Source organism: Eleginops maclovinus, chromosome 14, assembly GCF_036324505.1.
Source record: "Eleginops maclovinus isolate JMC-PN-2008 ecotype Puerto Natales chromosome 14, JC_Emac_rtc_rv5, whole genome shotgun sequence".
NCBI classification, from domain to species: domain Eukaryota; kingdom Metazoa; phylum Chordata; class Actinopteri; order Perciformes; family Eleginopidae; genus Eleginops; species Eleginops maclovinus.
In genome coordinates, this window is record NC_086362.1 from 12,885,677 (window position 1) to 12,902,358 (window position 16,682).

General features: G+C 41.2%; 1 protein-coding gene across 2 annotated transcripts; it reads right to left on the bottom strand.

Annotated features, from left to right (window-relative positions):
* Positions 1–1,204: 1,204 nt before the first annotated feature.
* On the bottom strand, positions 1,205–16,682 carry LOC134875718 (myotubularin-related protein 1-like). Of its 2 annotated transcripts, XM_063900323.1 has the most exons (19): positions 16,397–16,682; positions 14,853–14,955; positions 14,677–14,700; positions 13,254–13,277; positions 10,683–10,770; positions 9,835–9,929; positions 9,633–9,740; positions 9,448–9,546; positions 9,012–9,095; positions 8,510–8,659; positions 8,232–8,420; positions 7,964–8,149; positions 6,821–6,979; positions 6,685–6,732; positions 6,348–6,440; positions 6,094–6,207; positions 5,958–6,001; positions 3,289–3,421; positions 1,205–2,852 (listed from the first exon to the last, which is right to left on the bottom strand). In XM_063900323.1, the coding sequence occupies exons 1-19, from the start codon at positions 16,501–16,503 to the stop codon at positions 2,691–2,693; spliced, it is 2,010 nt and encodes a 669-aa protein (XP_063756393.1). In that variant the 5' UTR covers positions 16,504–16,682; the 3' UTR covers positions 1,205–2,690. The 2 variants fall into 2 exon arrangements, with proteins under 2 accessions (XP_063756393.1, XP_063756394.1); XM_063900324.1 differs by lacking the exons at positions 13,254–13,277; positions 14,677–14,700.

The window sequence follows — 16,682 nt, forward strand, 5'->3', positions numbered from 1 at the left end:
GTTGATACTGCTTTAAGATTCAGTTTAGACAATTATCCTTGAACACGTGCCATACTGGTAACCAGGAGTGCTCTCTGAAAAGGATTAGGGATCATAGATCTGTTGAACAAAGCGTGCTAAAATAATCAAGGCTGTCATAATAAAGCGATTTAGGCTCATGTTTTTAGAAGGTGAATCACATAATTGATGTGCACAACAAAAAGTACTTACCGGTTAAATTAACTGCTGACTCTCTAGTTTCTTGACGTCGTAGCGACTTGTCAATCACAAGGCAGCCAGTGCCAAAGCACACCTTGCTATGTCAGCTATTTTACCTAAAATGGGATCACAATATACAGATCTAACATCATGCTGTATTACAGGAGACTTAGAACAATTAGTAGAGACCATAAACTTATCAGAAAAGTGTTCACTAAGGTAATACATCTAGTTAAACAAGGGTCATTTTCTTATAGACTTCTATACAATCAGGACCATTCTTTGCAAACACTGTAGTTGCCCCCTGCTGGCAATTAGAAAGAATGCAGGTGAATGGCACTAAAGCAGTGGCTTTCAGGTGACCCCTAGGTCAACAACCAAATTGTATGATCCTATAATGCAACTCTAAATCGTTACCGTATAAAATCAACTGGCGTAATCTGAAAATGTGGTTATTGTAGCAACAATGTGTTAAGTGATCGTACTATTTAAGCCTGGATTATAGTTAGCTCGCTTTGTGAAGTGTTTAGATGGGATCTGCATTGTGATACGACAGATGTGCCTGAGTCCTCTCCCTGCCGTACACTCGAGTGCCTGTCACCGGGTCATGCAAAGCCCGCCCAAATCCAACACCCACTTCCCAGATTGAGAGAAAAACAAAGAAAATCCCAGCACAGCTTTCCATGATTTGATATTTGAGTGCTGGCTTTGCACGGCTCCCTGTCACATACAACACACACACACCTACAGTATACTGCTCTCATACACACTTAATGCATGCTTTTCTCTACATACCGTGCCACAGTAAGGTGTAGCGTACGAGTGTTGGACTCTGTGTCTTCCTGACAACTGAATGTTGGACAGTCTTCATTGCTTGAAGTGTACTAGTGAACTCTGCTTTTTCTCTTATTCCACTACGATAAGTCTCTGGCAATATGTTACGGGAACTTGTTACTAATATGAACCAATAAAATAAAACGTTTAAAAGACAAGAAAGAGTCCGGAGTTTTGATTTGTTTTCTTTTTAAATGGAATGTCAGAAGTGATTATGGCTCATTAGAAGGTTTAACTTCTCATAATTCGTCACACCATTTACATAAAAAAGGATTTGTACAATTGCATGCCACAGGTACACAGTGAAATGTATAAGTCACATAGCATTAGAATAAAAGGGACGTCTTTTAACTGTAACACCAAACATAGGTCAGAGCTGTGATGGTAAACCTGATTCTTGTGGGCCCTGTTCTTTAACGGTGATAAATAACTTCAGCACTACTTCAGTACTACGTCTCTGAGTTACACTGTTTTCAATCCAGTTTCTTATCTTTAAACGCATTGCTTTGTTTCTTTCAAATGAAGTGTGCTGTTGAAATGAAAGCAAAATGATCAGCAGTCCCATTTGTGTGGAGCTGACCATTTAATTGTATTCATTATTGGCAGCACTGCTGGAACTGTACAATACTTAAAGCTTACAGTTCAGTGTTACCTGCATTATATATCTTTCATAAAGCACATTCAACTTGAAAATAGGATTGTTTACACCAGATTTCTAGATAACTGGATTTAGTCATCCATTGTGCTTAAATAATGTACCTATAACCGAGTCACAAACTGTAATCTTAATATATGTATTTGGTATCTCATCCTCATTATATTTAATCATATTTAACTTAATTCTGAACTGTAATAAAAAATATCTTGGCGATTTTCAATATTTAACATTTTATCATCTTTATAAAAACACTGTTCTATAATCGTGCTGCTTTAAGGTCGATTGATTCACAGTCAGAACCTTTGGGAGCAGCTCCACACACACCTATGGTTTGGTTCGTTTGTGACAAACACTGGGTGGAAGTTATTTACAGGACAGTGTGTGAGGGGATTGGGGATATAGGACGGGGTTGACACATGGGAAGAGAAGTTCCAATAAAGTAAAAAACAATACTTCTTTAAACAAATACAGGAAACCATGCGCAGTAAGGCAGTTTCCAGGTAATAAAGAAAGGAAAAGCAGACGTCCATCAGTCCAGGGAAGGGTTACCACTACAAGGACAGTCATTGTGATTCTCCTGTTCCCTGATTCCCCAAAACACATTCTTTTCATATGAATTATAGCTTAGCTCATACCCATGATTCTAATGTTGAAGTCAGTCACTGACAGAGCAAAGGGGGTGTGTGAGAGTGTGTGAAACGTCACTGGCAGTCATGTGATCACTGAGCCCTGAGAAATATAGACGCAATTCTTCATACAAAAACACAAACACCAGTGAAGTGGATGATTCCTACAGTGCGGGGGGGAGCTGGTCCTTCTGAATACTTGATCTTTTTAAATAATATAAATAAAACGCACAGGTGTTTGTCAGGATTGTTTGTAAAAAATGTATTTAGGGATGTTAATATAAAACTGTAAATTTGTGGTAATTGGGCAAACACATGTTTTATCTGTGTGTGTGTAGGGGGTATATGTTTGTGTGTGTGTGTGTGTCTGTCTGTCAGACAGCGCTGTGCAGTGGCGTGCCTGTGCTGTGTGCGGGGGAGTGTTCAGAGGAGGAGGACAGAGAGTGGGAGGTGGCGTCTCTCTGCAGATCCTCCACCCTCCTCTGCAGCTCCGCCCTCAGCAGCAACAGCTCCTTCAGCGTCTGGTGCACCGGAACCTGCAACACACACGCACACGCACACGCACACGCACACACACACACACACACACACACAATAAATATTGATATTACCAAATAAAAACATCAAATGATAAATAAAGCTTTAACAATTAAAATTGAACTCCAGAAATGACATAGGGAAAAGAAACTAAAATCATTATTTATTTTGAGGGGGTTAGAAAGGGGTCTTATATTATTAAGAGTACAGGTTATTTCAATTACAAGGGATGAAATGACTAAATATGTAACTGTATAACTAAAAGCATGAAATCACAGTAAAAAAATAGTTCTATGAGAACTTTATGATCAGGACGAATGATGGTTTAGTTTCAGGAAAAAGTTCCTGTGGCCCTAATAGTACTAGACAGCTTATCATGAGTCCAGACATCTCCATCACTGCTTTAATCCCATCAGCCCCACAGCGGCGGTGTACCTGTGGTCTCATGCGGGGGTTCCAGCGAGCGTAGTATGCAGTCCACAGCTCCAGATGTCTGGAGGACACCAGCGGATACAGAACATGGTGCTCGTAGTCCACGTAGAAAGGGTTGGTGAAGTCCTCAGGCTGGCTGTGAGGGGACGACATAGAAGAGGAAAATTACATTCATGTTCAGGAGTATATCAGTATGTAGTGTCTCCACTTTAAAGAGTCCTCTCCTGCTGATGTTCAGGTGTATATCAGTATGTAGTGTCTCCACTTTAAAGAGTCCTCTCCTGCTGATGTTCAGGTGTATATCAGTATGTAGTGTCTCCACTTTAAAGAGTCCTCTCCTGCTGATGTTCAGGTGTATATCAGTATGTAGCGTCTCTACTTTAAAGAGTCCTCTCCTGCTGATGTTCAGGTGTATATCAGTATGTAGCGTCTCTACTTTAAAGAGTCCTCTCCTGCTGATGTTCAGGTGTATATCAGTATGTAGTGTCTCCACTTTAAAGAGTCCTCTCCTGCTGATGTTCAGGTGTATATCAGTATGTAGCGTCTCTACTTTAAAGAGTCCTCTCCTGCTGATGTTCAGGTGTATATCAGTATGTAGTGTCTCCACTTTAAAGAGTCCTCTCCTGCTGATGTTCAGGTGTATATCAGTATGTAGTGTCTCCACTTTAAAGAGTCCTCTCCTGCTGATGTTCAGGTGTATATCAGTATGTAGTGTCTCCACTTTAAAGAGTCCTCTCCTGCTGATGTTCAGGTGTATATCAGTATGTAGTGTCTCTACTTTAAAGAGTCCTCTCCTGCTGATGTTCAGGTGTATATCAGTATGTAGTGTCTCTACTTTAAAGAGTCCTCTCCTGCTGATGTTCAGGTGTATATCAGTATGTAGTGTCTCTACTTTAAAGAGTCCTCTCCTGCTGATGTTCAGGTGTATATCAGTATGTAGTGTCTCCACTTTAAAGAGTCCTCTCCTGCTGATGTTCAGGTGTATATCAGTATGTAGTGTCTCCACTTTAAAGAGTCCTCTCCTGCTGATGTTCAGGTGTATATCAGTATGTAGTGTCTCTACTTTAAAGAGTCCTCTCCTGCTGATGTTCAGGTGTATATCAGTATGTAGTGTCTCTACTTTAAAGAGTCCTCTCCTGCTGATGTTCAGGTGTATATCAGTATGTAGAGTCTCTACTTTAAAGAGTCCTCTCCTGCTGATGTTCAGGTGTATATCAGTATGTAGTGTCTCTACTTTAAAGAGTCCTCTCCTGCTGATGTTCAGGTGTATATCAGTATGTAGTGTCTCTACTTTAAAGAGTCCTCTCCTGCTGATGTTCAGGTGTATATCAGTATGTAGTGTCTCTACTTTAAAGAGTCCTCTCCTGCTGATGTTCAGGTGTATATCAGTATGTAGTGTCTCTACTTTAAAGAGTCCTCTCCTGCTGATGTTCAGGTGTATATCAGTATGTAGTGTCTCTACTTTAAAGAGTCCTCTCCTGCTGATGTTCAGGTGTATATCAGTATGTAGTGTCTCTACTTTAAAGAGTCCTCTCCTGCTGATGTTCAGGTGTATATCAGTATGTAGTGTCTCTACTTTAAAGAGTCCTCTCCTGCTGATGTTCAGGTGTATATCAGTATGTAGTGTCTCTACTTTAAAGAGTCCTCTCCTGCTGATGTTCAGGTGTATATCAGTATGTAGTGTCTCTACTTTAAAGAGTCCTCTCCTGCTGATGTTCAGGTGTATATCAGTATGTAGTGTCTCTACTTTAAAGAGTCCTCTCCTGCTGATGTTCAGGTGTATATCAGTATGTAGTGTCTCTACTTTAAAGAGTCCTCTCCTTCTGATGTTCAGGTGTATATCAGTATGTAGTGTCTCTACTTTAAAGAGTCCTCTCCTGCTGATATTCAGGTGTATATCAGTATGTAGTGTCTCTACTTTAAAGAGTCCTCTCCTGCTGATGTTCAGGTGTATATCAGTATGTAGTGTCTCTACTTTAAAGAGTCCTCTCCTGCTGATGTTCAGGTGTATATCAGTATGTAGTGTCTCTACTTAAAGAGTCCTCTCCTGCTGATATTCAGGTGTATATCAGTGTGTAGTGTCTCTACTTTAAAGAGTCCTCTCCTGCTGATGTTCAGCTTCATATCAGTATGTAGTGTCTCTCCTGGGACATGTCTCCATGCTTTAATGTTTAAAGCTCTTTATTTTTCTCATACTGCCTGTGCTGCAGCACCTCTTTTCACCCTCTGTCTGAAACCAGAGCCCAGCCTGCTCTGATTGGTTAGCTGGCCAGATCTGTTGTGATTAGTCAATCTCTTAGAGATGTCCCGCCCCTTAGCCTATCACGTACAATGTGTTGGAGTGCTAGCCAAAAGATCTAATTAAAGGAGTCCAATGGAGGCTTTCAGGCAGGGTAATTGGTTTAGGTAAAAATTGATTACACACTGATTCAAAGAAGTCTGTTTCCCAGTGTAAGACAATGGGAAAATGATATCAGGGATATTGTAGTACCAATGTACGGCCATTCCAAAGCTCGGCCTCAACTTAACTTTCTGGGGTTTGATTTACATGCACAAACACCTATACATTACACTACAGGAAAAAGAAAAGCCCAAAAGGCACACAGGCCCCCTTTAAACTATCAGAGAATGGCTCCTCACATGATCTCTTTATCCAGGTGGTGAGTATTTACCTGTTAATGTAGGACCACAGGGACACCGTCCGTGTCTGCACCTCCTGCACAGGACAGAAGAAGAGTTTAAATCCCAAATATCCCTTTAATGCGGCATTTATCTGACAGGCTGCTACAGCGGCTAACAGTAGAATACCTTGGCTGCCCGCTCCTGCTCACTGTTGTAGAGGAATGTCCCAAACAGACAGCTGAACAGGTGGTCCAGCACTGTGATCAGGAACAGCTCGTTGAACTCAAAGGCTGCTGGGAACTGTAGTCAGAGGAAGACAAGTGGTAAGCGATTCAGCTTATGTACATCAGAATAGGCTCGTATGTGAATTGGGTGCTGCTTTATGACAATGTCTGTTGACGACATGTCTGGGGTCAGTCGTTTTGGATGTTTTGACTTACCTGTCGAGTCATCTGCCACACACAATCAATGAACTGTACAAAGAGAGGCGAGCGCTCTGAGTTAGCGTGGTTCTCATCACCGTGACCCACGCGCTGAAAAACAGGAAGCAACAGTTTCAATAGACAAAACACAAAGTGCGGACACCAGGTTTTAATTTTGTTTAATAATAACTCAACATAGTGGCAGCAATATGCTATACAATGAATAAACATAATAACTTCTGTCTTTGTGACTTTTCTCCTCTTTCTTCCAATATAAAAGTAGTACAATAACTGCAGGTAGATATAGTTTTAAGAATCAATGGTGATATCATCAGAGTAACTCCCTCTCTCTTACAGCAGCAAACTTGTGTCCAAAGCTAATCCACTCCTTCTCCACGAGAACCTGCAAACACACAAACACACATTATCCGTCTGTATGGATAAACACTGCAGTGCAAAGGTGATATTGTGCTGCAGTGTGTGTGTGTGACCTGGAACCCTCGGAGCGTTCTGTAGTGGCTGTCCAGCATCAGCATGGCCAGAGACGTGAGCTGAGCGGTGCGGTCCCAGCCGTCGCTGCAGTGCACCACCACAGACGTCTTCCCCGACTCCAGCTTATCCGCCACCTTCGCTGCTCCTGCTAACAACAACTACACACAACATGTAGACAAGAGAGTGAATTTCCAGTAGAATAAATGACTAAAAGAGCCTCTGCTATACTATATTACGTTGAAGGTGGAAATTAGCAAACTAGCAAAAATAATCTCTTCAATTTTTTATCCATGGTACTTGTTGAATAAAGACAAAGGCAAGTTTCTTTATACAGAACCTTTCAACACAAGGCAATTCAAAGTGCTTTACAAAAATGAAACACATTAAGAAATAGTGCAGCGGAATCATGGTATCCAAAAATAGTCATTAAAGTGAAGATCAATTCACCGACTCCAACTTGAATTGGAGCATAGTCTTCTGGTGAAATGGTAATGTACATTTGTGTATCATCTGCATAGCTATGGTAACTTATTAGTTATTTTCATTATCTGAGCCAGTGTTAGCATGTATATGTTAAAGAGAAGAGGACCCAGGATTGAGCCTTGAGCAACCCCACGTCATATTTTTCAACTCAGATCTGTAGTTACCTATAGAAACAAAGTTTTTCCTGTCCTTTAACCAATTTAGAACTGGTGCAGAATGTCCCACCCAATGTTCCACTTGGTCTACAGTAGTAATATGTTGTGGTCAACAGTGTCAAATGCAGCACTGAGATCTAATAATACTAACACTGAGATTCAGCCACTGTCTGAGTTTAAGTGGATGTCAGTGATGACCTTAAATCTAAATCCAAGAAATTACTCAGCTGTCTAAAAACGACCTTTTTCAATGATAATATCTAGCAATAGGAGGTTTGATATGGGCCAGTAATTGTTCATTACTGAATCGTCTAGATTGGTATTTTTTAAGAGCAATTCAATGACTGCAGTTCTGAGGGCCTGTGGAAATTCACCTGAGTGAAGAGACTTGTTTACTGTATTTAGAAGATCTGAGGCCATGCTATGAGAAGCATTTTTGAAAAAGCCTGTTAGTAAATCAGTACCAACAGTACATACATAAAAGATTATTATTGTGCACCTTACCCGTATGTACTCCAGCCAGTGTGTCTGATCGATAGCAGAGTGCCAGTGTGCTTCATCTATGGTGGGGTAAACCACGTCCTTCATCTTCCTCAGGGACTCCCTCATCACATGGATGTTGGGTATTTCTAGGAAGTTCAGCTCTACGTTTGGATAGAAACTCTCACTTTCATACCCTCCGTCCTTCGCCTGCAGGAGTGAGAGGGAAGGTAAATCAGGTGACGTGTAGGTGAGGTGAAGGAGAAGAAACAGGAAGGTGGATGTGTCGTACCTTGTTGGTGACTGCTACACTGCTCTGCCGGGCGTCAAAGATGGTGAGCTTGTGGGACTGGGCGTTGGCGTCCATGATGATCTGGAGGTAGCGCTCGTCCTCTTTGCAGCGGCGGTCTGAAGGGCCGACTAACGGCTGGCTGCTTCGTATGATGGTGGCCTGAGACTCTGGGTGAATCCAGGACAGGACCTGCAGGAGGAGCAGAGCCAGAGAATAAGTCAAAGAGTCACAGAGCTGATGCTAAACATGATGTTTATTGGCGGGTTGTCAACACTGACCGGTATGCGGTGCTTTGCTCGGAACACAGCCACCCGCTTGATGTCTTCCTCTGCGATGTTAGTGGGAATGACCAGGATGGAGGGGTATGTGTCACACAGCTCATAGCTGCTGTTAATCCTACTGAAGGTCCAGCTCTCATTCGGAAGGCCCTAAACACAGCCAACCACACGGAAGAAACCATTACAAGAGTATTATATGTGATATACCTATACAATGTTTCCTGTGACTATTTAAAACCTCCCAAAATCCTATACATTGGACCTTTAAATGTCAAAGTTTCGCGGGAAGCATGGAGTTTCATTGACAGCAACTTCCCAGCATCACAGGAAATGGCAGAGGAACTGATAAAAGTCTTTGTGTTAGAGAGAAAGTGACAGCACCAAGGAGGATTAAGCCTAATCAACACAGAAACATGGTTTTAAATGGAGTATGTAGAGTCTTCATGTGTTATTAGAGAGAGCTGGATGTAACAGCAGAGTGTGTCAGTGTGTGTGCAGTTACCTGACGTCTGTACTCGGCTGTTGGGTCGTACACCTTCCAGCCGTCCACAGGAAACTGCTCCTTGTACAGGAACGCAAACAAAGGCTGCAGGAGGGAGACACAGGACAAGGTGTTAGCATTCAGCCTCTTTCAAACTGCGTGTAGGAGACAATTATTCAGAAGATGGAAAGCACTCTGGAGATAATGCACACAGCCCCTCATTAATATCTGAATATCAGTTGGGCTATTAAGTCTTTATTATTTGATTCAAAAAATGTATCAATTAGTGACTAAACTGCCACATCTCCACTATGTCCAATATCATTACCATCATTAACAGAGTATTTTTACACAGTAGTTTTGCTACTTTTGAACAAAATATGGAGGCGTTGCAGCACAGCACTCAGCACACACACTTCATATCTTTCAACGTGAATAAACATGTGATGAGACTGACCAGGCTGTGGGAGAGGGGGAAGGCGTGTTTGGCCAGCAGCTCCACCACGTCTGGATTGCTCTCCTCCGTCTTATAGGCGAACCTGGGACTCCTCATGTCCTGACACAGGGAGGACAATCGCACCATTAATCATCAGGGTTATAGTGGACTCGTCCAAGATTTAAAGCACGCTGATTCTTTAGTACCTTGCAGACGAGCTCCAGCCCTTTGGTGTTCTCTCCCTGGTTGGGGACGCTGATGGTCTCCAGTCTGCTGATGACTCCCAGGTTCACATCCAGGACGAACGGAGACTCCTGGGGGAGCACCGAGGGACATAAACACACAGTTCTACACAAAGAAAAATAGTGCTGGGATGTGAATTGAATAATGAATAAGATATTGACGTACCCTTTCCACGCTGGTGAAGTACAGCTTGTAGTCTGTGATGGTCAGGGTTCCATTAACCAGACCGCTGAAGGGACAGATGTACATCACATCCTTCACTGCACGTCGCCACAAACACACAGAGGCACACAGGTTCATTTATGGCCGGGGAATCAATATGTTCATACGCTGCCATGGTTTAAAGAGACGTTGTGTGTTCTGTGCATGTAAATGGTCTGCAAATGCCAAAACCCCTGTGTTCCCCTCAGAGGCAGTTTCTCTCCCACACTCTCCCCTCGGTCTGAAACACCTCCATTGGACTCCTTTGTTTACTTCTGTAACAAAGTGACATCACTATTTCGAACACTTAAGGTGCAGGACATCTATTGACCAATCAGAACAGAGCCCACCAACTTTAAGTTTCTTAAATATAATGTTGGATGGTTTAATACTGCATATGTTGAATCATATTCAAGTTTTTTTTAAGTATTGTTTTTTATAAATGCTGAATTAATAAAGTAACTAATGTCTACCTAAGCTGTTTCCACCGCTGTATGTATCACTCTTGCTTTTATTGGCTAGCGTTCCAACACATTGTACCTGATAGGCTAAGGGGCGGGACATCTCTTAGTGTTTGATCAATCACAATAGAGCTGACCAGCTAACCAATCAGAGCAGACTGGGCTCTGGTTTCAGACAGAGGGTGAAAAGAGGTGCTGCAGCACAGGCAGTATGAGAAAAACAAAGAGCTTTAAACATTAAAGCATGGAGACATGTCCCAGGAGAGACACTACATACTGATATGAAGCTGAAAATGAGAAGAATATGGCCCCTTTAAGATATCTTGAATATGGACCCAGTGAGGAGCTTACCTGTGGTCTGCACTGTTTCTCCTGGCAGCAGGGGAACCTGGTTCTGGGACATTGTGATCTGCGCCCCGTACCTCAAAGCAGTAAGGTTCTGTACAGAACAAAGACCAGTAAGTGGGGCGGGAAAAAAAACACCATGAGCAGCGGGTAGAACTGCACCTCTGACACAACACTGATACTCAACATTTTGCCCCTGAGCGTCGTAAACGTCTCTACACAATAGTTTATTGCTGTAGACCTTTCTTTAGTTTAAGAAGTATTACTATTTGAATAATTAGATTTCATTGGGGGCTGCACGGAGGTGTTTTGGACTTTGTGATCTAAACTCAGGCCTCCAAAACATTTATTTAAAAAGAAGAGACATTGTGGACAGCCCTACTTAATCAAACTACAACTTCAAACTAAATAAATGGCTTCAGAAATGGTTCTGTTAAAGTTGTTCCCACTTGGAATTGTATTAAGATGACAGCTGCAGCAGGGTAATTTAAACAAACGCTGTTAATGGAAGTAGCATGCTTTATTAAAGGCTCAGAAATGAACTGTGGTCTGATCGGACGACACATGTGGATTCACCCTGCAGATGGATGACATTCACTATTCAAGACGGAGCAGCGAGGGGATGTTAGGAGAAGTTCAACTTCATAAAAGTTACCTCTGACGAGCAGCAGCAACAACCAATGAGCTAGCACTCCACTCAACCACTTCCTGCCTACTCTCTCCTGCAGTCCAGCTGTGACAGATCCTTACGTTTTACTGCTAAATATATGTAACATCACTGAGGGAGAACACACAGTTTGCTCGAGGTGCTGGTTCCCATGGAAAACCACAATAAGTTTGATATATTTATTGAACTTATGAAGACTATTGTCCTGCCTTCTTCAGGAGAACAATCAGCAGGTTTATATTCATATGGTTTATATTTTATTCTAAAGATGCTGAAACATTCATCTTTAGCAGTAACAGATTACATTATTCAGATGAGATTATTTCAAAAATCCTTAGCAGGTTTAGGAATGAAGTTACATCAAAGAATGTTAAATGTGTTAATAAGAACGGTCAATGTGTATCCAGCAGAGATACCCTTATTTTTAGTCAGCTAGTAGGGGTCACACTGTTTACTACATTTGCTGTCATTCCTCAGTGACAGACAGACAGAAGGAGAGGAGGAGGCATGCAGAGTGAGGAGGAGGAGAACAGGAGGAAGACAGACAGACAGACAGAGGCAGAGAGAGAGACTTGCCGGAGAATCAGAATCACTTTCTCCATGGTAACAGAGCCCTTCATCTTGTGAGTCTTGCTGCCGGGGAGAGAACCAGCATGGAGAAAGTGACGGAGAGAAAGAGAGATAGATAGAAAGAGACGTTACACAGTGACCGGACATTGTTCTATACGTGGAATAATGTCATTATTTTCAATTCCCACTCCTTGCTGTGATTTGATTTGTCACACCATATGTAAAGACATGCTTGGCTCTCCTGTTACCGCCATGGCTGTTAAAAATCTAAGCTAATAACATTTCTGTTACCTCAACCCATGTTCATGGATTGATAGTGCAAACACAAACTCTTATAATGTCAAAGAAAGTATAACTATGTTGCTGCTGCGGTTAAAGAGGTCCTATTCTGTTTATTGGGGTTTTCCCTTTTCTGTAGTGTGTTTTATAGGTGTGTGTGCATGTAAATGGTCTGCAAAGACTAAAAACCCTGCGTTTCAATACAAAAATGTGGTTATGTTATCTTAATGCATTAGTATGGTAATATGCTTTAGTTAGTGGGACTGATGCTGATTTGAAGGCCAATGATTTTTGATTAAGTCATAAAGTCTTAAATAAAACCTCAGGATGGAGCTAGAGCAAAGGTCAGAGGACAGCCAATGTTATGGTTCTGCATCCTGCACAGGGCCGAATCAAATTTCTTGACAATCCATTCAATAGATGTTGAGACCTTTTACTCTGAGCCGAAGTGAAAGACTGACCCACACTGCTAGTCCTTCGGCCACGGCAGGGTGACAGTTTCTTACAAAAAGGACTTGAATGCACTCTGTTGTTGTAAGATCCCATTGTGGAAACTGGAACTCGGGAATGTTAACGGCTCAGTGAAAGAAGGGCAGTGTTTGTAAGGTTAAAGGACAAAGAGAAGGCATGGAGAAAGGTACAGAGAAAGAACAAGAAGAAGGCATCAGACTGAGCTAGAGGCAGAGCTGGAGACTGGTTTGTTTATGAGGGTCTGCTGGAGGAAGCACAGTAAATCTGCCCTCATACGCCACTGACAACCAACACTCATTTTCATGCAGCTCAGTCACATGATCACATCCTGTTTACTTTGCACAAAGCCTGCTCACATTCCCATTCTGAGACACACTGTTGTTTCACCCACTCACCACATACTGTCATTATGGGACTTTAATATTTAAGAGCTTTGTTTTTCAAGTGATTTCCCATCAAATGTACTGCATCACAGTCCTGTTTACAAGAAGGACACTAGTAATACTTAGAAGGTAAAAGCCTTGATCTGAGGAACACTTCCTTTATATGACTGAAACGTATCATTTGTATCAGAGGACTACAACTCTTACCCTGGGATTCAGCCTCTTGGACACCTGGAGGTTAAACACACCAAACACACAGCACATACACACTCATTTATAGATGTAGTTTATATGGAATGGAAACAACTGTATTCAGGGTGAGATTTCAAAGTAATCATTCTTTTTTCTTTGTGTGGTTACATGAAGGTGACGGTCGGGTGCAAACACACAAGAGCTCAAAGCAAATGCAACATAGTGGCTTCCAATGTCCAAGCAAATACTAAACCTAAAAACCTGCAGCGCTGTGAGAAGAGAGCTGCAGAACAGCTGAGCAAATACCTTTCTGTGAATGCAGGTTCAAACCAAGCAACAGAAAAAGCGCTACAGACTTCACCCCAGAGAAGAGAGCACTCTTAATGCACTGCACCTTTCTGACACTTCTAATACATTGTTTTAAAGGAGATTTTTCAACACCATCCACTACCTCCAGGTCTGGCCATTGGAGAGAATTCTCAGGGAAGAAAACTTTTAACTCCAAGAAGAAAAATATTATCAGAATCTCAGATCAGAATCTGGACTTTGCTGAAGGCATTGTTGTCATATTATGGCTGATCACTTCCAAATGTTCTAGAAATGTCAGCTAAACCAATCTTATTGGCTATCGACAATAACACAAATAAATTCAATACTGGGCTTTGAGATTGAATGTTTTGCCAGGGAAGTATTTAGCTAATAATAGATCAATTAAATATTTACATTTAATATTTAATATAATAAGAATAGTTCATAAAATGTATTAACATAGCTAGCAAAAAACCTATTAATAAAAAACAGCTTGTGAAAGAAGATCCAACAAAGGGAGAATAAAAAAGAAGATACACATTGTAAAGGACTTGTTTCATATGGAGAAGCTGCCTTTCTGTTTAAGACTCTGCAGTGACAGAGATTTACACATGAAGAGGGTTGTACACATTTGATTCTAAAACTTCTTCCTGATTTTCTATGTGGGATTTTCTTGCTACTCTACTTTACACATGTTTTATACATCTACTAGCCTCTTCTGAGAATGAATACTGGACTGAGATCGACATGGATTTGTTGTGAACCCATTTTGATGGCATGGCACAAGACTGTATAGCCTCTGGTGACCTGTATGTAGTTTGTTTACTTTCCTTTGTAATGTGTGAATAACAAAATAAGTAAATGGGATTTTGCAGCTGTGTGAACGCAACAATGCCGTGGAAGTAATTACAGTGTATTCAGCAGCTATCCTTCTGAGTGAAAGCAGGGAAACAAACATGTCCTGCGGCTGAGACATGTATGCTGCTGACAGACTGAAGCAGAAGAAAAACAGCTTCTCCGAACAATGCCGTGATACAGAACAATCACATACGCTACACCATAGACAGTCTATGCTACACACACAAAGCTCTGCTCACACAGCAGTGCAGACATGTTCTGCGGGTCTTACCATGAAATCTGGTCTTCTCCTGGCCTATCAAAACACAAACTGATGAGAAATACAGTCGACACAGTGAGTGAGTGTGTGTGTGTCTGTGTGTGTGTGTGTGTGTGTGTGTGTGTGTGTGTGTGTGTGTGTGTGTGTGTGTGTGTGTGTGTGTGTGTGTGCGTATGTGAGTTAGCTACCTTGATGTCCCTGTTTACATCTGACAGGACCGTTCCTGAGATCTGACTGGAGATGGTGGCTGCGATCAGCTGTTTACACCACTCTACGTGAGAGCCTGTTGGACTGAACAGACAAGATAAAGTTTATACACATATTTTCACAAAAACAATATATCTTTTCCCTTTAGGGTATGTTGTATAGCTGCCATATAATGTCAACATTCAGGTTACAGGGACAGGACAGAATAAAGTTGTCTTTGTTATTGTGGCAGGAGTAATATACTGCTAGTATATTTGTTTACTACCAGAATTTTGAATATACTAATACACCAGCCAGCTATTACACAAGTTTAAACGTTTTTCTGGTTTTAATTTAGCATTATGAAGTTTCACCATAACATGAAAAAAGTCTTAGGTATTTTTTTTACTGTTACAATAACATTAACATTTTTTCCCCATGTTTTAATGAAATGTTTTTCTCATTTTGAGAGCATTCACGCGGTTCATGTTGAGGCCCTGTTCTGTAAAGGTCAGCATTCTTCTTATAATGTACCAAAAACAATGATGAAGATGAAGTTAGCATGTGCAATGTAAAGAGAGGGAGGTGTCAATCAAATGCATGACTTACACACCTCAACTCTAAGGGCTCTAATTAGGCTCATAAGTGAAAACACCTGTGTATGTGGACTATGAAACTGCTAGGGGGGCTTTATACATACTATTTTATTTGATATTAAGCTAATATAGTGTATATTATTGTTGATAATGACACAATTCTAAATATTACACAAATAAAATTAGATAAAATGTAGTGAAGTGTTGAGGAAAAAAGAAATAAACCAGCAGGGATATTTATTTTTATTTTTACAGAAAATACACTATGCCTACTGTTTTATTTATTTATGATAAATATATTATTTATTTTATTTTTTCTTCGTTTTTTGTTTTTTATTTACTTATTTGTTTAATGTTGGTTTGTTGTTGGTTTGCTATTTTTGGGTCCCTTTAAAAGACTGTACTTAATAATATATAAATACTATGTGACCCAAAATAAATAATTGAATTTGTTGTAGTTATAGTTAATAGTGTTTACCTTTACTGTCACTGCATCAGGACACTTAGCAATAGCATCGCATACAGTAACGTTATACGCTAGCCTGTAACTGAGCTAACGCTAGCTGTTAGCTGTCTGTTAACACACTGTACACCATATAATTGCTTTCCAACAAGTCCAACTGTCGTATCCTGTTGTTGTACAGTATGCTTATATAGGTACACTTGTAGTCTATTCGCCGTTAGCTACTATATAATAACTGCTGTGATAGTTACTGCACACAGTCACTTAACACTCCGGTCATAAATATGGTAAATTAATATGCAGGAGCCTTGGCTTATTGCGATACAGTTGTAGAGGCGGTTTGACATCTGCGCTGTAATCAAGCCGAATTAAAGATACGACCCAGTGATACACGAAATATCGCGACATTTTACGGAGAATTAAATATTAAGGGAAAGTAAAGAAAACAGTAAATGCACTACGTATGACATATTTTGTTCCTGCTCACCTTTCCGGGGTTTCACCGGTGTTTGGTCCTCCGCTCGGCAAGCCCCAGAGCTTTCTGTTTGGCCCTGCTGCTTCTGCCGCCCCGGCAGCTCCGGCCTGTTTCTCCATCTGTTTACTGTCTCGGAGGTCAGTAGGGGCGGAGGCGGATGGTTTCCCCTGATATGACGAGGATGCGGATGAAATTAAACCCCGGTTTAATTCCAATGTCCGCCCTTTGCCGGTGTGTTCTGTCAGGGCTCGGTGAGATGATTGTGAATGCTTCCTGTTATTTGGTTATTTGTGCTTCC